Genomic DNA, 25,282 nt, shown 5'->3' with positions numbered 1-25,282 from the left:
ATGCCATTCTAATTGGTCATTCTTTCCTTGCTAATTTACCCACCCCCCCTCCCCCCAACACAGATGTAAGGGGTGGGAAGAAGGGCAGTGGGAGGGGAGGGGAGAGGTCTTCCAGGACCTTTTCTGCTCGCCACTGCGGAGTGAGCGCTGACCGTGAACATTGCTGAGCCTTGTGTAGGAGTGGGAAGCAGACTGTGCCAACAAGCAGGGGAGGTTGCAGGGGTCAAAGTTGAAGCCTGCACGTGTGGGTGCGAAAAGAAGAGCCTGGAGGCCATATGGATTAGTCACATGCACGCATTTCCATTTGCACAAACACACAAATAATGGTGCACGCTGGTGGGTTTATGTGGGCAAAAAGTGTGTTGGCATGCCCCCCCCCCACACACACACACACACACACACACACACACACACACACCACCACCTACAGGTCAAAGCAGCTTGGTGGTTTTGGAATACGAAGCAGTGCACTCACCAATGCACACACATACACTTATACATACTGTATACTGTATTTATATACAGTATATGTACAATATGATGTTCACATAGGGCAGTGCTTCTTAAATTGTGGGGGCATGCCTTCCTGAGGGGCGTGAGGTGATGCAGGGGGGTGACCCCAGGGAAAAGGATTTGTTTTTATTATAAATAAGAGTTTTCATCACTTTTTTTGTTTGTTTCAGGCACTTTGATGAACTTGATTCTTTTGTTGTTTTAGACTAAGCTTTAACTCAAATAAATGCTGTAAAAAATCATTAACTGTTGTTAAAAGATGATTTATGTTGTTTTTTTCTTTTGTTAATGTTAAAACGGATACAGGTTTAGGTATACTTATAGAATGTTTATAAATACTAATCTTATTTATAGTTAGTGTGTCGAGTGAGGGGGTTCTCTCTCTGAGTGGGGGGCTTGGCAAAATAGAATTGAGAAGTGCTGCCATAGGGTCGTTTAAAGTTCATCAAAGTTAATTAGTGCCACACACACACACACACACACACACACACACAAAGAGAATAATATTACAACATATGAATGAATCATAAGTATTTTAAAACAGGGAGTTAGTTTTCCATCACATATACACATAAAGTATTTACGGGAACAATGGTAAGAATACAAAGAAAATGAAATGAAAGTCAAAAGACTAGAAAGTAAAATGATTTACTTGATAGTTTGATGTGATGTTAAATGTTTGAAGTTCCACTAAGAATTTGAATCATTTTACGAAGAAATGTCCTTTCAAGACTTTTGGTGATGCAAATATCTTTAACATGAATGCTACTGTCTTTCTTTCAACACAAATTCAATCCTGTGGTTGCAGTGAAGAAGTGTGCCACAATGATCAAAAGGCTTAGGTTCCCTTAAGCGAGGCACCAGACTCACTAACGCAGGATACCGAAGGAGTTCAACTATTGCGTTTTCTTGTCATCGCCTTTGCTAGACTTGCTCTTGCAAAAAATCCAGCAGAAAAGGACAGCTCCAGCAAAACTCATCAGGATGAGGAGGAGCAGGTCCAGCAGGCATCTCTGGTACCACGGCTGCTGCAGTGAGGCCGGCCTCAGATGAGCGCCCCCTCCGCTGTGAAGGATGTGCTCCACCCACTGCACAAGTCGAAGCGCAGGAGGCACAGGGTGCGATCTGTGGATGCGGCTGAGCGACAAAGCTGCCGATTTAAACCTTGAGAGTTGGGGAGGAATCACGCAAAAAATTAATGGAACACAGATATCGCTACATCGGCGTTTACCTTATCAAGACTCTTGTCAGATTTGTTCAAATTATCTGTTTTTCTTTTTTTTTTTTCATAAAATTGTTAGCTTGCAAATTTATGAATGCACCTGACATTTCTTATGACACTTTGGATGGTGGCGTTAAGCAGCTTGCCGGTGATCCGCGTAGGACTGATGGCAAGGCCCAGGCCCTTTGCTTCAGCCCTCACCACGTTGTCAAATTGATCTCCAAACAGGGGGATACCCAGAACGGGGACGGCGTGATACACCGCCTGAAGAAGACTGTTCTGACCTCCGTGGGTGATGAAGAGGCGCACCTTGTCATGTCCTTGGAAGAAATGAAAATTAATTGGATCGAACTCAAATTTTCAAATCAAAACAATGCATATTAACATCTAATATAACGTGTTTGTGATTTGATCCAGTTCTACACCAATGCGCACCACTACCAGTGTCAATTAAAAGTGATTTTGTACACAAACTATCAAGTATTATGCAAGATAAAATGAAGTGGATGAACACCAAGCAAGTCATTGAGAGGCAGCCAGTCCACCAGTAGGAGATTGGAAGGTTTGCTCAGTTGAGGCGGCCAGCGCTCACGGTCATACCTGAATGCAAAAAGAAGCATCAAGATCAAAAACACAGCTTTTGTGTAAGTGCACCGACGGTGACCTGCCTGTACCTCCACATTACGCCTTGGGAGATCATGGAGAAGCCATCCACCAGCTCCATCAGAAGTCGATCCACAGACACAGAAGAGACCATCGATCCCAGGGTCACGATGATGAAACCTGACTCTCCAAAATTGGAGATCCAGGAGTCAAGACCCTGCCGGTTACACAGATAAACCTTGTTTGACCGAGTTAATGTAGACATGGAGTGCATTTTTGTCATAGTTGAAAACATCCCTTCTTCGACAGTGATGGGTCATTTGTATTTCCTAGGAATGTTGTAAAAAAGATCAACTGTCAACATTTGCGGACATTTATAGAAATCAAGTGTGGCATTGATGCATATCCGTTTGCTTCACTGGGAAGATTTGTGAGAAATACTAAACATGATCAGAATCTTCATATAGCATTATTAAACTGATAAAGATAATTAATTGTGTCAGCGGTTTCAGAAGTGTGTATCAAACTGAAAGGCGGTAGCGCTTCCCATTATCTGTACCCAAGAAGTATAGCTCTCATTTTCAAAAAGGTTGATGACCCCTGTTGTAATGTGTGTAATGTGGCAAAACAGCACCCCCGCCTCACCGCATCTGAGTCCTCAACTTCACAATCTATTTATTTAGTATGTTAAGAGGAACCTTTCAAAAGCTATCGCTGCTAGCTAAAATTATTCTGTGCGTACAACGGAAATAAATGCAGCACTACTGACTAATTTAAGTACAGTATAAACAATTCCTCCAGAGACATGACTATTTGTATAAAAATCTTCAAAAACAAAGTCCATTTACATAATAAGCTACACATCAAAATGCATTATTATGAAGAGCACTGACCTGTTCCAGAGGCTCGGCAGGTTTATTGAGGAGCCCCCCCATCAACACGGTGGCGGGCAGAAGAGGCTGCGGGAACTCCAGGGAAAAGTCGGTGTTGAAGGCCCAGAGTTCAGCCTTCTGGTGGAACTCGTCCAAGCCACCGAGGGGGGAGCCTGAGGCCAGGTGGCGCTCGGCTACGTCCTTGAAAATGGACCAGACAATTTTCTGACCTTTCCATGAGAAGTAGACAATTTTAGGGAGTTGTTAGAACATTTTGCAGCATTTTTATATCAAAAAAGTGGAAGGTGTACAGTGAAACCTCAAAATTAAAATGCCACAAAGTTTGTACAAAGCATCATCATATTTCTCCTCCAGTCCTGGAAAGTGCCGATCCATGTACTGTATGTGGTGTATGCAGGACAAGTATTTTCAAACAGAACGCGCACCCACTCAAATTTCACTTACTGAATCAGAAACAACAACACTCGATGTACTGCTATTTACATTTTGGCAGCTGACATGTGACAGTGTGTCAGATGTGACATCGATCCAATTAAGATTTATTCGCTCGCTTAATTTAACCCTCATTGGGTGGGAAAGCAATTCAGAGACCTAAATATTTGTTTACGGTTCATTTAAAAGAAAGCTACACTTAACATTTCTTCTTTAAAACATGACCTGCGCAATTGTTACGGTAACATTTTATGATGTCAAGACAACATATTTTTATGTTACATGACCAGTATTCCGCAGTGTATGTTTGACTTCTGAGGGTTCACTGCAATATGATGAGGCCGTAGAGATAATTGCCCTTACCTACAGCACCCAGGAGATAGAAGATGAAGTTCTTCCCACGACCCCAGAGATCCATGCGATCTGACAACTGGGAGCTGAAGGCCGGCACTGAGGAAATGGAGCTGGGTACGGCAATGGACAGAGGGCCGTTCAGAGAGCCTGGATAGAAGGCGATGTAGGGGACACCTGCACGAGGTAAAACGGGTGTGGAGTGCAATTTTCAGAGTCTCTACCAGCTTTATTTGATCGATACACTGAGCGACAGCAAGTACCAAGTTTGTGTGCAAAGATGAAGGAGCAGGGGTTAAAAGCATCTAGGATAGCGATGTCATATTGCTCCTTCTGGAGGAATGATATTTGACTGCTGTCCCCTAGGAGCTTGTCACACTGATAAGAAAGGTGGCCCATGAAATTCAAAAAGCCACTAAAGCTGTCCCTGTGGGAAGAAAATTGGTTTGACTTCAAATCATAGCTGTAATGTATGCGTGGCCCATGTCTAACACTCATACAATGAATGGAAAAGGATATCAAAAGTGTGATACCGGCCCAGTAAAAACTGCGCTTGTTGTTCCAAGAACCAGCCGTTGTATTGTTTAATGTAATCCTCTCCTAGGGACCAGGTGCTGGTTTGGTAGCTGCCATTGCGGGGAGCATAGGACAAACCTGACAGATGCGGGTTTACATTAAAGAGGATCATACAAAGTCCTGTTGAAGGAAGATAACACAACAATCCCAAACATTACCTGTAATGAGCGGGTTGCCCAGCTGCAGGAGCATTCGGACCTCGTGGCCGTGCAGGTGAAAGTTATGGGAGATCTCGTCAAATAACAAGTAGTGGCTTCCTCCTGCAAGAAAGACGGCATTGACAACCAGCAACTGGGCTACTAGAGCCAAACTCATGGGCCGCTCCGTTAGGTACATCTAAGAAGGAAAATGGAATCCATCCCATCTCAGTACAGGTTACCAGTCAGTGGCAGGGAGCATGCTGTACATGTAAAGAGCATTCACACGCGAACATGTTTAAAAGTCTTAAAGGGGATATCAAGTTAAAGATCCTTTTAACGTTTTTCTAGGCACCGCTAGTGAACACGGCATTCTGATTCAATTTGGAACGGTAGAACATGTACAGTATAAAACAGCCAAACGCACCAATATTTATCCATCTCAGGAGCCACCACATTGCCGCACAAATGACATGATAAGGGCTCAGGTAACGACAGTCAAAGCTTACGTGTTTTTAGATTTGGCTCTGTGACATATGCACACTGATTCCGAGCAACTGCGGTGCCATTTTCTGTCGACGGCAAGTGGCTGACTGGAATGGATAAATACTGTGTTTTCTACTCAATTCATATGGCACTGCAACGTAATATTGATCAGATCACCATGTTTGGCCCAACTGGTGTGGGTGCATGGAACTTTTTGATTTAGACTAGACTTCTTTTTAATAAGAAGCTATCGTCAAGTAGGATGACAGGCCGTGGCAGGTGTGATTGGTGGTTTAACGCACTGATAGAATGCAAGCACTGTGTCTAAGTGATGTAATGATGTAATGTTTCATATGAGCTTAAAATACCAGTCAGGACTGGCGTCAACTAAAAATCTTGATTACAACAACAAAATTCACCAATTTTGAAAAAGGCAACCTTAAAAATGATTACTCGACTGAAACAAAATAGCTTAGAGTAAGATGCGAAACACACCGCTTCACAAACTCAATATTAAACCAATGCCTGCTATTACTCATATAGCAAAGCTATAATATATACTCAGTAACTGCAACACTTATCTTTTTTTTATCTTGTTAATCAAAAGGAAAATGCTTCAGGGCTTCGGCTTCTCTTTTTGCCAGCCATGTTTCCTGGTTCCCCAAACTTAGGCCAAGTTGGGGAGGAATACTTTGCTCTTTAATTGAACACTTCTAAAAGAAATTGTGATGATTTTAGTTGAAGAAGGAAGGCATTAGGGCATGGTAAGAAGCCATTTTTAATTAATCCTTTGGAGCCCAATCTATTATCGTCGCTAATTAGGAAATTATAAAAGCAAATCTTAATCAAAATGGTTTTTATTTTGAAGATGAAATAATATTTCAGAAGTTTTCTACTGTTTATTCTTTCCATTTATTTAACATATTTACCAATTATACATCAATAATCAAAAGTTGAATGATTTAATGACTGCACATCAGATCTTTGCTTAGAAAGCAAATTTGACATTCAGTTATGTTTTATATCAATGGAATATTAGATTGTCTAATTGTTAAGTACTACGGCAAATATGTAATTGGGGCCCTTGAATTAATGTTCTGATCAAAAGATGATTTATTAGTAAATATCTCCAACATATCTAGTAAATAGAGCCCATGGCGCCCCCCCACCCAATCGACAATTTACATAATGCTTACAAGAGAAGATGAAGGTTTAACATTGTCTTTAATAGGATGTCACACAATTTAAAGTATAAAATTAAAATTGAATATTTATCTGAAATGGTTTCCTTACTGTCAAGGATCATGCGAGTGATTTGTCGCAACATTGAAATGCACAAACTAAAAAGAGCAACTTCATACTAATGCCCCCTTCACACGTTTTGGTTCTCCCTGGTGTCCGGTGCCCCTTAGCATCTGCCTCACCTAATATAATCTCACCTAATGGGCGAGCCGGCCCTCAAGATAAGAATAGAAAAGTCCAATTACAAAATGTCGAGCTTAATGTCGAGTTATTTCCCTAAATTTTAAACAGCAAAACAAATCAATGTGACCTGCAACATTACACAAAGATTCAGAGACTATTATCTGAAAGCTGACACAGAGAAGAGATAAGGGTGCATTTAATCATTAAAAACACCTACACCCTTTACCCCCCCCCCCAAAAAAAATATATATAATATAATTTCCTGAGTCATTTTCTTCTGTTTTTAGTGCCTAGTTAAGAAAAAAACGGGGGAAGAAAAAAAGCATGACAATGTCTGCTCTCCTACTCACCAATTAGACAGACTGTCAGAATCTTGGCAGACTGCAGCAGTGGGAGAGCCAGCAGCCAGCACATCCAAATCACTAGCCCCATGTCGTTGGTGCCACCCTGATCTGGAGCCAAAGTCCCGTAAATAGTCTTCCAGTTCAAAAATAAACTGTAATGAAAGCCTTTTTGTTTGAGTGTCTGCCTTGTAAAACTCACAGTAAAATTATGACGGTTGACTCTAGCAGGCGGAATTATAACGGGACGGCAATTCTAAGCAAAAGGAGTCCAAATAATGAGGAAAAAAAAAAGCTAGAAAAAAAGAGAACATTACATTCAGGGTCAAGTTGATAAAAGGGAGAAGGCGCCCGACCACAATATCTGAGAGTCACTTTGCTTGGCTGTCAATGTAAACTAACGGAAAAGTTCCGACCTTTAGGCGGTGATCCTTATCATTCAGGAGCCAGTCTCTATGCGTGGTTCTGTCCACATAACATAGCCTGTCCGTTTTTCTTCTAAAAGTCAGACGCTCACATTTCTACCAGCATTGGACCTGCAGTGTTAATGAAAGGGAGGGACCAGGAGGAGGGGCGGTGGAAAAAGGGGGGCTCAGGGTCCCCCAAAGCAGGTCTTCAATCAAATTGGATAAATAGGAACATTAACTAAAGGCAACACAATTATAATTCAGTGTTAACTCACTTCGCCTACTCTTTATTATTTGTTTTTCTCCAAAATATCATTTGTTAGCTAATAATCATTTAAAAATAATGTATTAATGAAATGTTTGTTTTGCTGATTACGGGATTGATTGGACAGGGCGCAGCAGTAGGGAGGACGGCGAATCCCAGCTAAATGAGCTACAATAGGGTTGCGGGTGCTCCGGAAGGTCGCTGCTGGCAAGTGAGGCTTGACATGTAGGTTATCCTGGACAATGCACTCATTGTGGACGCAAACCGATGCTCCTCTGTGTCAGAGAGGTCATTAGAAAAACAAGTGAATCAGAAAAACTGCTGGAGAGCTTGAGAAAAAGAATGCAGAGTCAGAGAGGTCAGTCCCATCATGACTGATGTTTTCAGCCAGATTGCCTTGTCACTTAAATCAAGTCTACCCGTTGAAACTGTACAATGTTTAACTCGCTCAACGCTGGAGTCACTAGGCAGGAATTGAGATGGTTTTGAAATCTAGTTTATTCTCTCCTAAAAGTTGAATTCAATTCTGACTAAGGAAGGTCGATGATGTGTCATCAATCAGGAGACAGTTGAGCCTCTCCCTGTGGCTGATGGGCCTGTGGCTGATGGGCCTGCAGCACATTATGAATGTTCTGAAAAAAAAAGTGTTTGAAAAAGTGAAATTTAAGCAAAAGTGGGTATTTTACTTTTTTTTTTTTTTTTTGGTCTGTAATTCACAGTCACATCGGTACGTGGATCCCCTTTCATCGTCGCGGTCCGTGTTTTTTTTTAAATTTACCCAAACTTTAATCGTCAGTCTCTCGGTCCGTCAGCCAAACGGTAAGGGCGCTTACATCATCACTTTTAACATTTCCGTCATCACTTGCGTCACCAAAGTCTACCCAACCCCCTCCAAAAAAAAAAAATCTCTTCAACATGTAAGTAAATTAGTCCCATAGCACTAGACAGCAATATGCACGCATGTCCAATAGGGAGAATTATTGTGAAGTCATTGCTTGAAACTGCATTGGAACCTCTTTGCCCGAGTTAAGAAGGCCTGGAACAAATTGAGGGTAGCGCCAATTTTGCCCGTTTCTAACCAAAGATGACAAAGGCCAGATTTATTTAGATGATCTAGTTTTTTGAGGAGTGCTATGATTTGTTTTCCCAAATAATATGGTCCAAAATTGAGACCTTTTCAATATGTACGACTAAAAATCTCAGAGTGGCGAAAGCTGACGACTCCCGAGTTATGACGATCACGTGCATTGCGATGTAAAACAATGTTTGAGAATTTTTCTGCATAGGAAATTATCTTCAGATTAAAAAAAAAAGAAGAAGAAGAGTTTTGACTTACGACAAAGAGATGGTGGTCAGTGATCTCTATCAGGTTATGAAAGGAAGGATGCTCCGAGAGGACCGTGAAGGGAATAGAATCTTCTGGAGTGTAGCCCAGCTCTGCGAATATCTGCATCAGGTGCTACAGTGTAGAAAGGTAGTGATACCATTAGTACTATTTATTGACATATTCTTTGGAAAGGGTAGATATTAGTCAAGGCAAACAATTTTCGCAAACAATCTATTTAAAAAGTCATCATCAATAGGGCTACAAAGCGTAGCAGCACCAAGTGCAAAAACATTTGTGACAAGCAAAATACATTGAACGTCATCGTCAATCTCAAAGCAAAAGGGCATCACTTATGTGACCGTAGTAAAATAAAATGGGAATCAATAAGTCCGTTGGATGGAAGAAATATCTCAATGACCCACAACGTTTATATGGAAAACATTGTTGCATTGTTGTTTTTGCAGATGCAGCTATGTCATTGCAAAACCTTTAAGGATTTGAGCGGTTTTAGAAGACCATGACCACATCTACCAGGTTAAATTTGCACTCAGAATTACAATCTCTTTCTGAATATTTGTTTAAGTGTTTGTGTGGATGACTATTAGTTGATACAGAGGCAGTAACTAGTCTTCCTGGGGTTCATTAATCAAAAATACAAAATACATATGACAAAATGATAAATGAAAAAAACAAAAGACAATGTTGATTAGCAACAAAGAGTCATATACATACAAATAAAACTCAACAATGTAGGCTGCAAACATTTAAAAATGCTCAATGATGACAGAGCAACAAAATCTAAAAACCTAAAACGGTTTTCATTAGGTCAACTTTGAGACTGATTTGATAGCATTTAATATTTTTAGCTTTAAGAGTACATGGTAGCTTGTTCCAGTGAGTAGCTGCTCTATGTGACATTGTTTTTTGCATTGCACAAGTTCTAAATCCAGGAATAATAATGTCATTTTTTGTGTGCTGTTTTGTGGAATGGTCATGCCTATCATGGAGGCATAAGAGAATTTTAGAGTATCAAATTTGAGGCTGCTTGTGATGGTATAAAAGAACACTCGAAGATTCTTAAGCAGCCAAATGACCAAAGTGCAATATGACTACGCAAAAAACATGAACATTTCTTTAAGTCTCTCATTTACACTTGAGTTGACTGTAAGGCTTCTTCATTAAATCATATTGTTTTTTTAGGGATTGCTTGAAATGGCAAAGGCTTTGTATGGATAAATCCACATTCAGAAATCTACCATTTCAGCTAATTCTGCATCCTCCCTGGTATATCTAAACCCAAATGTTGCTCCATATGAAAGATACCTTGATCTAACTTTTGCGAGAAGAAGAAGCAAACATTATTACTTTGGTCCCACCATACCTCGATGTTTTCCTCATGGCTCAAGCAGCCAGAAGGAGGATTGACGCCACCTTTCATCTTTACCACTTCTGGGCCCACGACGGAAAGGAGAGCTGGTATTGACACTGTCTGTCTGCTACCCACTCCACACTCCTCTTCCTCCTTGCGCTTTTCTTCTGGTTCTAAGGCCATGGGCACTGTGGGCTCCCCTAAGATGCTTTCTGTCTGTGTACGCAGCGTGTTAGAGAATCCTCTGACAAGATGTGGCTATGTTGTAGAGCATGCCTTTTGCTGATAATTGCTGTTTTGACCTTGCGTGTAAATAAACTCACTGTGTCAAGAGGAATTGACGTGGGGTACTGGAGATGATGTCCCGTCATTACACTCAGTGCTCTAATGAAGCCCTGCTTGGGATCAGGATCAGCAGCAAAGCACAGCAGCATGGTCATATAGTCCAACTGAGGTGGTGTAGTAGAGTGATCAGAAAACAGCTGGAAAAAAAACTATGTAGGAAAAACATGGAAAAAAAATGTCACTGTCATAAATATATGTATGCCATTACAGCCTTGCTGACACTTTACCTTGCGTAGGTTAGCTCGACGGGTATTTAGAGAGTCAAAGGAGTCCTCGAAGACAAACTGCTCACTCTCACTGGGAAACCACAACTCAGTCTGGTGTGAGGAAAGACATAGACCAGTGATTCCAAACCACATCCATGTCACAAGAAAGGATTTGAAATTCACTTAATCTTCACAAAAATGATCCATTTACTACACAAATGATCGTTGATCTCTTGATGCAAGCAATGTAGGACTGGCAGAGCCATTAAATGCTCTTCCAGAAGATGACAGGAGGTCTAATTAACCTATTGCCATTTATATAACAGAATGATAGCTTTGTGCTTTAAAAAACAATGGGTCCTGACGTGACCACAATAATAACTAAAAACCTCATCTCCAATCATTTTCCCCCATTGACTTTCATCAAAACGTCCTTACAGCCTACGTACCATGAATCCAGCAACATTTAGCAATGTGTGTTTTTATTTTACAGGAACATAGCACTAATATTGTACTTTATAATAATCTACTAATATGAACAGAAATATAATTGTATAAAATTATAATAATGGCATTCAATAAAAAGAATGTAAAGGTTGTGCATCATGAACAAGCACTTTCTGGTGTGCAAAGTTTGACCACTAGTCGGTAGAAGAATACAAAATTTGTGGACATATACAAAGAAGAGTTTTGTAACTATTGTCGTGTAAGTAACTCACCCAGCTGCAGTAATATTAGTCACTTTTCACAGATAAAAATATATATGCCTGAGTCTTTCTACATGTGTTGCTGCGCTATTTGTGTTCAAAAATCCAATGATTAGAAGTGTTATAACACCACCGATTAGATGCTATTATTTAGACCTTCCATGAGTTGGCGTTAGCAATTAGCTAGGGGAATTTAAGGCAATGTTATGAACATGTTTTAGATACACAATAGGGAAATCTTTTCAATGATGTTTGACAATAAGCTTCAATTGGGAGTGGCAAAATAAACAGGTTGAAGAATTGTTTACTGCCTCCCAAACTGCTGCTTTTTTTCGATATGTGTTTTGGCAAAAGAAAGGTTAGAAAACACTGGATTCAACACTCACTCACGCGGGCTCAGTCAGAATAAACAAGTACACAGAAATAGAGGCAACACTTAAGAAGATAGGGGGCTTCATGCCTGTTGCAGAAGCTAACCTGCAGATACTGCTCCTCACTTATGTAGCCTGTGTCATCGGTGTCTGCTTCCTTGAAACTCTTGCGAACAAGAAGCAGTTGTGTCAAAGAGGGAAATGGCCACGGAATGGCAGCACTGAGAAGAAATCGACGCCAGTCTATCTGTTTGTATCCATCAGCGAGCAGAGAAATGATCTCGTTCAACTACAAACAAAAAAGGAAATGTATTGTAATGACACACATGATTTGATATCATAAAATCTGAATTGACTCGTCAAAAAAAATGTTCCCAATATTAGGTACATAATCTAATGAGAGCATATTCAGAAGAGGTGAACATACCTGTGTTTCGGTCATGTTCTCCCAAGGTTCAGGCAGAGTGTTGAAAGGGAGGATGTCCCTAATCAGATGGAAGAATTCAGAACTGGACATGACACCTGAAAATTGAGAGAGGAATGATTATAGAAAAGATGGACAGACAGCAAAGATACTTCATTTGTTTACCAGTTGGAGCCTCATTGCAAAGACAGTGGTAGAGCGAGTCCAACTGAAGAATGGTCAGCATCGAGGTTGGTACATTCTCTGATGCATGAAGACTCATTTGAGTAGGTGAACTTGCAATCAACTGGGAGTCTCCGTTCAAATAGAAATCAATTTTGTCCTTAAACCAAGAAATTATGAAGTATATTAAAAACCCACAATTGTTATTCACCACGAAGTACCAGTTAATGTCATTCTTTCAAACAAGGGTACAAAAATACAAACCCTAAAGGTGCACAAATAATTTTTTCAATGAGGTCTAGGTCTATTTATCAGAATCGGTGAGGCCACACGGGATCATACCGTACGGTAATCATAATTGCCAACCTTTGGTTGTGAAATATCGAAAGATTTGCTTGTCGATGGGCTGGGGGCTGGGGCTTGCATGCACTGGCACACAACGTTCAAAACGTCGGTTGGGGGATTCAAGAGAGGGGATTGACACTTGGGAATCTCCCACATACGTAGGGAGAGTTAGCAAGAACTGTAGGTGTAATATTAGAAACAAAATGTCATTCTTTCATTTTGTGTCGCCATTTATGTCACGGCTAGGTCCCGGATGTACTGTGGAGTTAATGTATGATGCAAAGATACTCTGAAAGATATATATTAAAAAAAACACATACAACAAATTGTTACTTACCAGCACCAACTCGTTCCGAAGCTTCGCCGCAGTCTCTATGAAATGACGCACCACTTCTGTCAGTTGGTCAATACTAAAAAAAAGATGTTAATGCCTCATGTTTATCAGCATGTTTATTTTTATTAACATACCAAGTAACAAACTGTGATGGCATTGTGAAAAAGAGTCAATGACCTCTTCATTTGTGCGACATAATGTGCTTCTAAGCTGTCTTGCATGTCACTAAAGATTTGTTCTGCTCTGCTTTGCAAAGAGTCCACCAATATCAGCCCATGTCCCTTCACCAGGCTAACTCGTGCAATTGTTGCTCTCTCTGGAACACACACACGCACACGCATACAAGCACACCAACAGGAACACAGAATGCTGGTTTTAAAGACGAAAATGTTCCCATCCAAATCATTGTGTACATGATATTAAGTTTAGTTAGTTAGTTAGTTAATTAGTTAGAACATCTTCAGACTGAGTCTGTGAATTGCTTACCAAGATACAGGTCATGTTTGTAAAGATTTGCCTGTCTGAATAAATGGCATGTTTCAAAAATCATCATAATGGTTTGAAAGCATTTCTGATATGGTCCTTCATGTGTAAATATTATAAGATCAGCCTTAAAGAAATGTCATGTGAACATACTGTACCTTCATGGTTCAACGCAGCGGTGTATTCCCTGACTAGTTGCTGTTTGGCATTTTTAATGACTACAGGAGTCCTCTCAATCTCCACAGGTGGTGCTGGGGTGGGTGTAGGCGGGGGAGATGGAGAACCTGAACACACGATGTAAAGTATATAATATGAAAATATAGTATTGTCGAAAATGAGCTTTCGCACTAATCTAATCCTGTCTTTTTGGGCACACCTTTTTGTTTTTTATCTTTGTCTTTATTCTTTTTGTTTGCATTCTCCTTTTCTTTTTCTTTCTCCTTTTCCTTCTCTTTTTCCTTTTCCTTCTCTTTCTCCTTCTCCTGGGCTTTTTCCTTCTCTTGAATTTTCTCTGTGTCTTGTGTTTTCAGGTCCACCTGCTGTGGTTCTGTTGACACCTGCACACAAACAAGTCATTGTTCAAAACATACCTTTCATTTACAGTACATGATCCAAATATAATGTACATGTTTAAGATCCTATGTTACACAAACGGCATTACCAGTTTACTTATGGCTGCAAGGGCATCCTCGTGTTTGGCGATAAAGATCTCACGAAGTACCTGGATAAAAACAACTGTGCATCCTCATCACAAATATTCAATTGAAAAATACAGGAAATCGGACCACAAAGAAATACCTCTTCTTCTTCTAAATCCTCTATGTCAAGGAGGGGAATAGGTTCAAGGTGATCCTGTTGAACTGCATTTAGATAGTAGTCCCTCAAAATATTGCGTGTGCTCTGAAAGCGGCTCATTTCCACCTATGTAAAGCAAAGATTATTTTTTTTAAGTTTAGTTAAGCAAATAAATAAATAAATAAATAAAATGACAGGCGAGGTAACTTGATAAGAATTTAATGATTCCGACTACATTGTCCTTAGAGCTTATCGATCCGGTTCCCGATCTCAATGAGAAAGGGAACAAAATAACAAATGTGTTTTGTTTGCTTTCGCTCTAATAGTTTCGACTTGGAACAAAAATGACTGCATATACAGTACTGCATGCACACACAATTTGTTACGTATCCTTAGAAAAAAAGAAAATGTAGGCAACTTAATTCTTAAATCCGCAGTCATTTCCCGCATGGAATGGAAGCAAACAGCTGTCCAACTTGATATTCAGGTTTAGAGTGTTACCTGTATGAGTCTTAAATGATGGTTGATTAGGATAGTTGTGTGATCCTCCAACCATTTTTCATGTATGAACACAGCCCGTTGTGCCTCATCATCCTCCTTGTGTGTGTCGACAATGTCCCACAAATGCTCCCGCAGGTCCTATGCGCCAAACACAACGCCTCAGTTTCTGCTCTTGAGGCACTTCTACGTTGAGTCTTATTTGCTTACATCCAAGCGATGATTTAACTCTGCTTTTGTCTCCTCATTATTTCTCAGGTCATCAGGTATGCTGTTGTAGTCCTTCTGCCACTGAGATACTAATTCCTGCTTCAGGTCTGGTCGCTCCAGGTATTGCTTGAACTCCTCTCTGGAGAAGTGTCGCAAGGTTTGGAATGAATGGAATACAATTGGGGAGAAAAGGGGTAAACCTTTTCCACCCAATACCACCTCAAACTACTTACTGTAGTTCTCCAAGTACCACCAGTATGACCAACATTAAAATAAATGTATATCGTTTTAAAAAGTAGGTCTCAGTAACCATTAAAAAGGAAGGAAGTGATTTTATTCACCAAAGTTATATTGTGTCAGCTACCGAAACATAATGCACTTTGCTGCACTTAAATATGGGAAAGGAAAACAACTGCACCTGAAAACTGATTCAATAAAAATTGTGAATAAGAGTAAAATCTGACATTTCATTTTCAATGTACTGTACTGTAATAGGTTAAATGCAACTGACAAGTACTTAAAAATATACTAAAATTGAAAAGCAAATAAAATGTATGAAATATAAGGGTCTTTCCAAAATGTTGTATCTTATTTCATGTTTTACTTGTACATTTTCTTGGTGTGGTTTTCCGACCACACTTTGAGAACCTCTCCATTAATATGTTCCGTTAAAGCACACTTTCAAAGGTCATTTACCTGACATCATACAAGTGTTGGTCAATAACAGAGCGTTCTAAACGGAGCTCCTGCATCACACCCTTGATGCAGCTCACATAAGAATCGCATACTGTGTCCCACTGTTGGCATAGATACTCCGCTTTATCCTAAAGGGTAGCATGGAGAGAGCAAAAGTTTAGGTGGTAGGAAGAGGATTTTTCTATATTGCTCTAATAACATAAATTGGTTCTCACTGAGGACATTGGCTCGTCCACGTAGACCCAACCAATAGAACCCGGGCGGGGTGAAGAAGAAATAGGTGAGCCCTCTTCCAAGTCCTCATCAGGCACTGAGTCAGCTGTACTCTTGCTTGCCTTGCTTGTTGGATCTACAGTTTAGAAAGGTCTGTTATACTCCTGTGACTCTTACAATAGGTGCCACTCAACTACACTTTGACGTAAAAAGGGCTTTCAGCCACTCTGTTCCCCAGATCTGGAGCTCTTTGCCACCAGACTGTCGCAACTTTTAGTGTCTTTCAAATCCAAACTCAAGACTAACCCTAACCTTGAATTCAAGCCGTCTTACTGTTCCCGGGCTTGTTTGAATTGAATTGAAATTAGTGACATTTCTTTATTTTATATGGATGTTACAGCATGTGCATGTGTGACCTATGTTCAGATATCCTTGATTTTACTCACGCAGGCAATTCAGTTTTGATATATTGATTTATTTTATAGCTGACATCTGTTGCTCTGTTTGGGTTCAGGGGTGAGATATTGTTTGTGTTATGTTTATTGAATTTGTATGTTGGATCCTCTTGAAAATGAGATTACTCATCTCAAGAGGTAAAAAACAAACAACAACATTTCCTTGTGTAATACTTAAGATGATGACTTTATCCTCGTTAAAATCTGGGTGTTTTCCGAGTTATATCAATCCATACCCCAGTGTGCATGTGGGAGCTCTTGGGCAATACCATGCTACAGCTAATAAAATACACAATGGATAATTTCAAGTTATCCTCTAAAAATGTCAGTTCCCAGTAGGAATTGAATTGAAAGTCAATTGTATGTTCTCAATATACATTTTGCATCCAGTACATTTCACATCTGTTTTCACGCATTACAAATATGAGTCTTGTACCTGTTAGGGTGTCTGAGTTGGAGTTTTCCTCCATAACGCTCAATTGGGATTCTTCAAGTACGACATCTTCATTTGTGACGGCCGGCGCAGGAGGGGGAGAAACTGTAGGTGATACTGAGGTGTCCAATGCAACTTCCTCAGCAAGATACAGCCAAGGAGCTGGTGCAGCAAATTGAAAAACATATCAAATGAATTATATATATATATATATATATATATATATATATATATATATATATATATATATATATATATATATATATATATATATATATATATATATATATATATATATATATATATTGCATTCACTTCCTGTTACCTTCCTGTTTTTGCACTAAAGCTTTCTCCAGGATATTTTTCATGTTTATGTAAAGCTCCTCCATTGGTACATCTGCATTCACACGAATCAAAATACTTTTCCTGCCACTGTTTTCACACCATTCTTGAAGCTTGACCCATTTATCCTGAAAAGATGCGATCCTAAACGAGGAAAATTGTTGTTGGACTGGGGATGCAAGGTGACAGCCAGTCAAAAAGTTCATTAAATGTTATTACCTGTGTGGAATCTGTGCCGCAAACAATCGCTTGGTTCTGTGTGGGGACGCTCTAGCAACAGGCGATTGTTTGCCTCCATCTTTATGTGAAAGTAATGTCGGATAATTAAATGAAATCCAGTTGTATTTGTTTTTTTACTTTATTTGTTGTTCTATTGATTTGAAAAAATATGCCGATACAGTACTGCACACAGGCAACACGCGAATTACCATCTGCTAACCACACATAACTACAATTCACACAGCTTATTCCAGAGCCAGACTGGTTTAATGGTCAAGTGAAAAAACATTTGTTAGTCACGTTGACTTTGTTTGTCCATCTGTTTGTGGCAGTAAACTACTACTTCCTGGTTCATGGAAGCTGAACAAAGTGTTGCAGTGTGCCATCATGATTATGGGTGAGTGGACAATTGCATTAATGAATATCATCATCTAAAGCTTCAGCAGAAATCACATGGAGTGGGTTCTTCCAGGCCTAATTCGACACCTTAATTAAATTTGGCGAAATTATTTTCGGTTTGGGTCTTGTTATTTCATCGTTCACAAAATCAAAACAATAGAATGAAAAGAATTATTACAATAGCAAAAATAGCAAAGCACTAAAAACTATGCACAGTACTGTATTTTGTCAAAGTATTCAGACCCCTTCACAACTTATTCAAAACGTACCAGAGACACTGATCGCCCGCTTGGCAACACACTGATCAGGAATATCCAGCAGTATAGCCAAGTCCAGTGCAGGCAGCGGAGGCGGGGGCAGTGGAGGAATCGGATCAATGGCGAGATCTACCTTTCTGCTCACTACTTCACACCCCGCGTCAAGAGAGGCCATGGCTTTCTCAAGTAGATGGGCCTGATCTATGTTGACCGGAAAGCCATCTAGGATCCAACCGGACTCTAATGGAATCTGGCTGCTCACAAGATTGCAAATATTTCTACATTGAGTGTCTACTAATTCTTCATGTGCATTTTTTATTCATGATACCTGACAGCCTCTACCACAATGTCCACCAATAACTCATCAGGGGTGACGCCACCTTTGCTTAGCTTCTCAGCAGCAGCTGCTCCCAGCATTGCACGGATCGACAACTGGTATGAAAACAAAGAGGGCGCTTGGGATGGCTGACTTGAATTTTGCTTTGTGTGACATTTTTCAGCAATTGCTTCTTACATCCATGCCTGATTGTTCGTCTTTACCGCGCACATCTGAACAACGAAAGATATCAATGAGAAACTGCAGTTATAGATCACAGGATTAGGGGTACAATTGTACTAACAAGTTTAACACACCTGTATTCATAATTGGGGCAAGTTCTTTCTCACGTTCTTCACTTTCTTCTTTGATCTGCACATATGATTTAAAATGGTTACAGGTGAGTTGCTAACCTCCAGAATGGTCTGAGAGGTGATTCTTGACTCACCTTCTCTCTACTTCGGTGAGCGTTCAGTGCCTCTTCTACAAGCCTGTCCACTGATATGACACATATTTTGAGCTCTACAAGAAGACAACAGGCTTACTTAGAAGGTAAGACCTCAAAAAAACAAGGCTTGTTCGTGTGTGTACGAGTCACGCTTGATTCATTGACATCATGTACCTTGAGCAATCCTCTTCAAACAGGTGGTCTTGCCGGAGCAGAACTTGCCCAGGACGCATGCCTTGAGCCTGTAGCCAGGAACTGCTGATGGGCTCATTAACGGGATCAAGGTCCTCATTCTCAAGATCATGTGTCTGAGAATATTGTTGGGACTTGGCACAACTGGTGAACTGGCCTCCCCGGCCTCCTCTGTCCATGTCCATTCTCCCACCATATTCTGACACACACCAAACAGTAACAACAAAATTAAGTTGAATCTCAGGGCTCCCTTGTCTTACGTACCATCCGAGTCCACATGGATCAAAGTAGCGCACTTCTAATCACGAATATTAATGCACATTTTGTTCCCAGTTTACGACATATCAACACAAATCCCAGAGTTTTTTTTTACAAATCTGGAAACATTCGAGCATCTCTCCTTTGCCATGCTTATCTATCCACGTCACAAGTGCAACGTCAAGATGCTATTAAATGCTCATGATTGAAAAACTCTTAGATCTTTGAGTTCAAAAGTAGGGCACGACATAAGTGTTACATTTATGTTTTTGACTCACAACATATTCCTCGTAATCCTGTGTGTTGAGCAGCTCCTCTTTCTGGAGTTCAACTGGGTCTGGCTCGGGCGATGGAAGTCGCTGTTGCTCATAAAGAGGGAGACCATTTAACAGCAGTTCTTTCCATTCACGCATCATCTTGGCAGGAATCAGACTGAAAAGGACGCAGTCTTATCTTAAATGCAAATCTAGAAACAAAGTATACCACACCACTGATGTGTTTGCTACTGTGAGAAATACAATTACAATTGTCATACAAACAACTGCGAAAGCATCTTTATGTGAAGTGGTTTTTAAAGTTAGAATGTGGTTGGCGTGGGTCCCTTCGTGATTTTTGCACTACATACAGTAAATCTTGGGAAGCGCTAAAGTAAGTGCAGTGATTTTTATTGCTATGATTACTAAAAACCGATGCCACATGTGAGGTGTGAACTTATCACTTACTTTCCAGTGAGCAGGCGATATTCTGTAACCTTGGTGGCCAAGTCCATGATTTGATACAAAATCTCCTTACACTTCTCAAAATGCTTCTTGGATCTGTTCTGAGCAAACTCAGCAGCCATCTTCTTGCAGAATTCCAACTCCAATTCGATCTCCTCTGCCCGGTCCAACTGAGCCTGACGGGTCAAGGCCTGAATCCCAAAGGTATCACAAGTGCTTTGGCAGGTCAGAAAATGCCAGAAATGACATCAACAAACGCACATGTCTGTGAAGTGAACATATTTTGACACTCACCGCTTCCCTTTCAAGAGCTTCTCGGAATTCCATTTCTCTCTGTTGCTGAAACTGCTGTTCTATCAGCAGCCGGTTCTGTCGAAAAGCATCCTTCTGCTTGCGCATTTGGAGTAGTTGAACTGCCAAACGTTTCTCTTGTTGAGTCTGGCCTGTCAGACACCTAACCAGCTGCTCCTCTCGCCATCTCTCCTGCAAGGGAGAAGGGCACATACCGAGTATAGAGTACATACAGTAGTACATATAAAGTGTGGTGAGTTTATTACCAAATTGACAAATGCATAAGTGTGTTTAACCAATACCCAGTGCATGTCTCAATGGACCTATTCAAGCTTACGAGTGACCCACCTCTTGAGCCACGTGGGCTTTGAGCTGCTCGACCAGGCATCTTATTCGTCTCTTTTCTCTCTGCTCAGAAGCGGCAACATTCTCCTGCAACCTCTGGCGAATCGCCTGAATATACGCGCTGCTGGATTGGAGTGTCAGCTCATTTTCACCTCCATTACCCTGAGTGCTAGCTCCAAGTGGAACATCTAGGCTTCTAGTGAGAGTGAATCAAGAGAATCAAAGAACATCCAACTATAACAAGATGAGTACTCCACTGCATACTCCAGGTTTAGTATCCACAAATGGTTCCATTTGTCTTTTTCCTATGTGGAACCTGTTCCGCGTTATTCCATGAAAAATCCACCTATTCACCTTTTTTTCTAAAAAGCCCCAAACTGCCACAAGATGGAATCAGCGGATTGTCTAATCGGAAATGTGCACACAGGTAAGAAGGTAAGGAGGAGCTAGGTTTATCCAAGGTTGTTCAAGGCAGAATTACAAGTAGCTTTTAACATAAGAACAGCTTTTGAACGTCTTTTAACTCCTTTTTTCAATACATATTATTAATATATTTTATTACTAATTATTCAGTTGTTAATTTTATTATCATTTGTACTATTACATGCATATATGTCATTTCCTGCAAATACACAATCTACAAAACATTATACACAAATGTATGTTTGTCAATTTTTTTGCCGCTGAAGTTTGTTATTGTTGCTCAGGAACAAAATGAAAAAAATATGTGTAATTCATTTATTCTTAAGAGTAATATTGTAAGTTGATTTTGAAATGACGCTAAATGGTTTCGTGATCTTAGATGTTTGATTTATCCCTTAAACTGCAATATAGGGAGCACCAATCCTTACATACAGCAATAAACGGACTATTTGCATTTTTGCTATTCTATGAAAACACAGACTGTTATGAGGAACATAAACATGTTAAATTAATGTATAATGAAAAAGTTTCTCACACCCTGGAGAAGAAGCCAAGCCTGAAGTGGTCAGCTTTTTCCTGTTTATCTCAAACTCTGCAATTTCAGCCTGGACTATCTGCATGGACGGAAGTATGACACAGCACGTTACTTTTATATTATTCACACAGACTCATGGCCATGTCTTTGTACGTCAATTAAATTGCAAGACTTTGAGCAGGACACCATGTGTAATTTACATGATTTGAGCCAATGAAATGAAGATCACGTCGACTCAAAAGATGAAGTATTTTAGCTGGAGAGTGAGTGCGCTCTGACCACAAATGTTTAAACATGGGGTCAAGTTGAGTCTTGAGTCATCTTCAGCAGCTACGTACATGGTGAGACTCACTCATGGTGCTACAGCATCAGCTTTATCACCCCAGAGGAAAAAACTGCCTTTTACTTAGACTGTCACTTTTTTTTTTTTTTTTTTTTTTTACTTAACTCATCAATGATATTTGAAAAATACAAATAATAATCTCTCTTTGATCAATCTCCCTTAAATATGTTTGATATGAGACAGGCATTCATCTGTGCTCTTCTTGTGCAATCGGATATGAATATATGACATACTGTAGAAAGATTAAACATACTTGTTGTTGGAGTCAAGCCCTTTCTTCCTTTTGTTGTATCAAGACCACTTTTAGTATTGTTTTCACAAGGAAAATTCAAGTGTGGTCAAAGGTATTTGCGTTCTGGTTAGCTTTAATTAGATTGTGACCTCTGCCTGCTGATCTTTGCGTTGCTGGTGCTTCTGCCGCCTCATGTTGACCAGTGACGAGTAGGGAGGAGGTTTTGGCAACTGGACTTCAGAGGACTGGTTTTGACTTGACATGACATCACTGTACTTTGGACGAGAAAACTGCACAACATACAGAATAAAGTCAGTAATATGTAGATTGTTATGAATTTGTTTCGAAAGCCTATACGGAAAGGTTACTAAGTGGAAGGGGGAGGTGTTTATTTTAATCATGTACTGGTTTAAAGTTCATGTTTGTGTTGATAAAGGACACTTTGAGATGACTTTCCTTGCGCACCTTTCTCAGGTGCGTGGCTCTTTTTTCATCCTGGTCTTTGAGGTGACTTCTCTTCTGAGCTGACTTGTCAAGCTGCGGGCGTCTCTTTTCTAAGTCTTGATTGACTTTCTGCAACTTCAACTCTGCATCATGTTTCTTCACTGCAAGATGTAGACGCTACATGAAACAAATACAGATTTAGGATGCATATTTAAATTACTTGTCAGAGGTCACCGTTTCAATGGGTGCTACATTGATGAATCTCATCACACTTACATCAGAGAACATTTCGCGACCTTTTTTATGCAGGGCATCAGGTTGCATGATTTCAAACTTTCTCTTTTTCTGCTTTTCTAATGAGACATAGAGCTGATAAAGAAGATGTGTGGCAGCACCAGGCTTCTCCTGCATCACTGCCTGAGCTGCTGCCAGGTCGAAGGAGATGCCTAGCCGATGAAGAGTTGGCTCGAGGCGCGTGAAATTGTTCAATTTGGAGGTGGAGGTGCTGTGGGCACATTGGTTTGCAGAGTAAAATAAAGAAGGATTCAAGACAAAGCATGCAGTTTTGACATTTAGTTGTAAAAATGGGGAAACAATGAACTTACTCAGTTTTTGTAAAGATACTGACATCATTAATCATTTGATATTTCTGTAAAACCTCTCCAATTAGGTAACCACTGGCAAAATCCCTGGCGAAGTGCTTTGGTTCTGAGAAAGATAAACACATGATTTAATGGATATTACAAAGAGTGGCATGAGTTGTCAAATGCAAAATCCATCCATCCATCCATTTTCTATAGCTGCTTCTCCTCACAAGGGTTGCAGGCTTGCAGGTGCCTATTCCAGCAGACTTCAGGCAGTAGGCGGGGGACACTCTAAAATGGTTGCCAGCCAAATGCAGGTCACAGTGGGATAAACAACCATTCACGCACCCAATCACACCTAAGGATAATTCAGTGTGTCCTATACCTTCCATGCATGTTCTTTTGAGTGTGGGAGGAAGAGATAACCCACACTCGGGGAAAACATGCAAACGCCGCGCAGGAAGGCCAAAGCGAGCTGGAATTGAACTTGGGTCAAATGCAAAATCCTTTTAGAAAATGTAATACGAAACCACAAAAAGCCTGGAAACAGAATATTGTTGCTGAGCCTACATGTAAATGAAATAAAGTTACATTTTGAATCTCCAGCCATATTTTCATTTTCTAAATGATTGATTGAATGAATGAATGAATGAATAAATGAATGAATAAATGAATGAATGAATGAATGAATGAATGAATGAATGACAATTCACGCTTTGTGGGAGCCCTCTAGTGGTCAGGGGGCACCAAGCAGCGACTTAATTACTCAATACTAATACTGTGCTAAGTATTTTCCTTAGTGCAGCAGAACAATCAAATGTTCTCCCCCTGGATTGCGATTATTTAAACGGTGTAAAGTATAATTTTGGGGGGACTTTTTTACAGTGAGCCATGAGACTTTTTCTTTGTTTATGTAAAATACGTGCCTTGGCACAAAAAAAGTTGGGAAACACCGAATGAATTAAAGTGAACTGAAGTAATGAAAACTACAACTACTGCTTGTTAAATATAGATGTAGGTGGCTGTCAGAAAATAAAATGTAGTTATTGAATAAATCATTCCCGACCATTACTAAGTTGAACTGCCACCTGCCAGGATGTATCATTTTTTGGCTCAATCTGAAGCTTTTAAAAAAAATAATTTGACGCACCAAAACCATCAACAGCCACAATAAGCATACATAAATGAGTAAGCACACAAGTAAATCTCGATACATTTAATTTCAGTCATACGTACCGATAACCTTTGACAGGCGAAGCTCTTCGTTGAGCCACTTGCACAATATGTCCGACATATTCTTCTTTGGAACATTTGTCTTTTCGATTTACCAAGATGAGTTTACGACCAGTGCTTGCGGTCGTTTCGAACTCTTACCACCAAGGGGATTTGAAACATTTTCCATATGAGAAAATACGTCATTAAGTGATGGTCAAGCAAACGGACTCGGTGTTGCTATGTTACCCGGCAAACTGTACTTCCCAGTGAATCCGCCACATTTTTCTCGTCGGTTTTCGTGACGTCGTGCTCGTTGAACTACACTTTTAAATATAAGATATGTAACAACACACTTGACTATTTTAAATGATTGCACTGTCAATTTAAGCCACAAAATGACTGCCAAAGGAAAAAAAAAACAAAAAACATACAGTACGGTGAGGGAAGACGATACAACGTTCTGTCGTCACCATGGAAACGCTACAACATTGTTGTTTTAATTTTTAGAGCCATTATTTGAGGCTATGCAACATATCTCAACAATCGATAAACACATGATGGAATAACAGACAACTAGCCAACATTTTTTTGTTTCGTTTTTTTATTATCTTTTACATGATTAATATTTCAACTTGGTGTTAACATTATCGGTTCAGGAAAAAAAAATCCACGTTTTTATAAGCTATCCGAGTATTC

At 40.0% G+C, this 25,282-nt stretch overlaps 2 protein-coding genes across 3 annotated transcripts; both read right to left on the bottom strand.

Annotated features, from left to right (window-relative positions):
* Positions 1-1,044: 1,044 nt before the first annotated feature.
* On the bottom strand, positions 1,045-7,515 carry LOC148429600 (UDP-glycosyltransferase 3A1-like). Of its 2 annotated transcripts, none has more exons than XM_088422955.1 (11): positions 7,182-7,515; positions 6,989-7,090; positions 4,749-4,850; positions 4,548-4,668; positions 4,278-4,441; positions 4,027-4,191; positions 3,232-3,440; positions 2,410-2,555; positions 2,250-2,335; positions 1,836-2,055; positions 1,045-1,677 (listed from the first exon to the last, which is right to left on the bottom strand). In XM_088422955.1, exons 2-11 carry the CDS (start codon positions 7,068-7,070, stop codon positions 1,410-1,412), a joined length of 1,563 nt encoding a protein of 520 aa, XP_088279081.1. In that variant the 5' UTR covers positions 7,071-7,090; positions 7,182-7,515; the 3' UTR covers positions 1,045-1,409. The 2 variants fall into 2 exon arrangements, with proteins under 2 accessions (XP_088279081.1, XP_088279089.1); XM_088422963.1 differs by having other exon boundaries at positions 6,989-7,134; positions 7,396-7,463.
* A 323-nt stretch (positions 7,516-7,838) lies between these two features.
* On the bottom strand, positions 7,839-24,847 carry spef2 (sperm flagellar and cilia associated 2). The gene is made up of 37 exons (XM_088420822.1): positions 24,608-24,847; positions 23,393-23,495; positions 23,064-23,292; positions 22,809-22,964; positions 22,493-22,633; positions 21,771-21,847; positions 20,814-21,006; positions 20,469-20,657; positions 20,178-20,365; positions 19,734-19,887; positions 19,180-19,396; positions 19,006-19,079; positions 18,875-18,929; positions 18,756-18,790; positions 18,570-18,673; positions 18,254-18,495; positions 17,586-17,664; positions 17,350-17,510; positions 17,028-17,186; positions 16,139-16,272; positions 15,924-16,051; positions 15,228-15,366; positions 15,021-15,158; positions 14,523-14,645; positions 14,386-14,445; positions 14,101-14,281; positions 13,883-14,008; positions 13,419-13,557; positions 13,245-13,317; positions 12,566-12,722; positions 12,404-12,498; positions 12,083-12,265; positions 10,920-11,009; positions 10,671-10,841; positions 10,360-10,563; positions 8,988-9,110; positions 7,839-8,283 (listed from the first exon to the last, which is right to left on the bottom strand). Exons 1-37 carry the CDS (start codon positions 24,663-24,665, stop codon positions 8,206-8,208), a joined length of 4,956 nt encoding a protein of 1,651 aa, XP_088276948.1. The 5' UTR covers positions 24,666-24,847; the 3' UTR covers positions 7,839-8,205.
* Positions 24,848-25,282: the final 435 nt, after the last annotated feature.

Source organism: Hippichthys cyanospilos, chromosome 1 (assembly GCF_059441005.1).
Source record: "Hippichthys cyanospilos isolate Australia breed blue-spotted pipefish chromosome 1, RoL_Hcya_1.0, whole genome shotgun sequence".
Classification (NCBI taxonomy): domain Eukaryota; kingdom Metazoa; phylum Chordata; class Actinopteri; order Syngnathiformes; family Syngnathidae; genus Hippichthys; species Hippichthys cyanospilos.
The sequence above is the reverse complement of the archived record's forward strand: the minus strand, read 5'-3'. Positions and strand labels throughout refer to the sequence as shown.

What these genes read in the sequence shown, in the direction of transcription:
- LOC148429600 (XM_088422955.1), bottom strand. Translation starts at nt 7,070, where the DNA reads ATGGGGCTAGTGATTTGGATGTGCTGGCTGCTGGCTCTCCCACTGCTG. An exon ending in TCTGACAGTCTGTCTAATTG is followed by an intron (nt 4,851 to 6,988) that starts GTGAGTAGGAGA and finishes TCTTTCTTGCAG; the next exon opens with GAGGAAGCCACTACTTGTTA. An exon ending in GCGCAGTTTTTACTGGGCCG is followed by an intron (nt 4,442 to 4,547) that starts GTATCACACTTT and finishes TTCTTCCCACAG; the next exon opens with GGACAGCTTTAGTGGCTTTT.
- spef2 (XM_088420822.1), bottom strand. Translation starts at nt 24,665, where the DNA reads ATGTCGGACATATTGTGCAAGTGGCTCAACGAAGAGCTTCGCCTGTCA. An exon ending in GCAAAGATCAGCAGGCAGAG is followed by an intron (nt 21,848 to 22,492) that starts GTCACAATCTAA and finishes CCGTCCATGCAG; the next exon opens with ATAGTCCAGGCTGAAATTGC. An exon ending in GTGAGGAGCAGTATCTGCAG is followed by an intron (nt 11,010 to 12,082) that starts GTTAGCTTCTGC and finishes TCCTCACACCAG; the next exon opens with ACTGAGTTGTGGTTTCCCAG.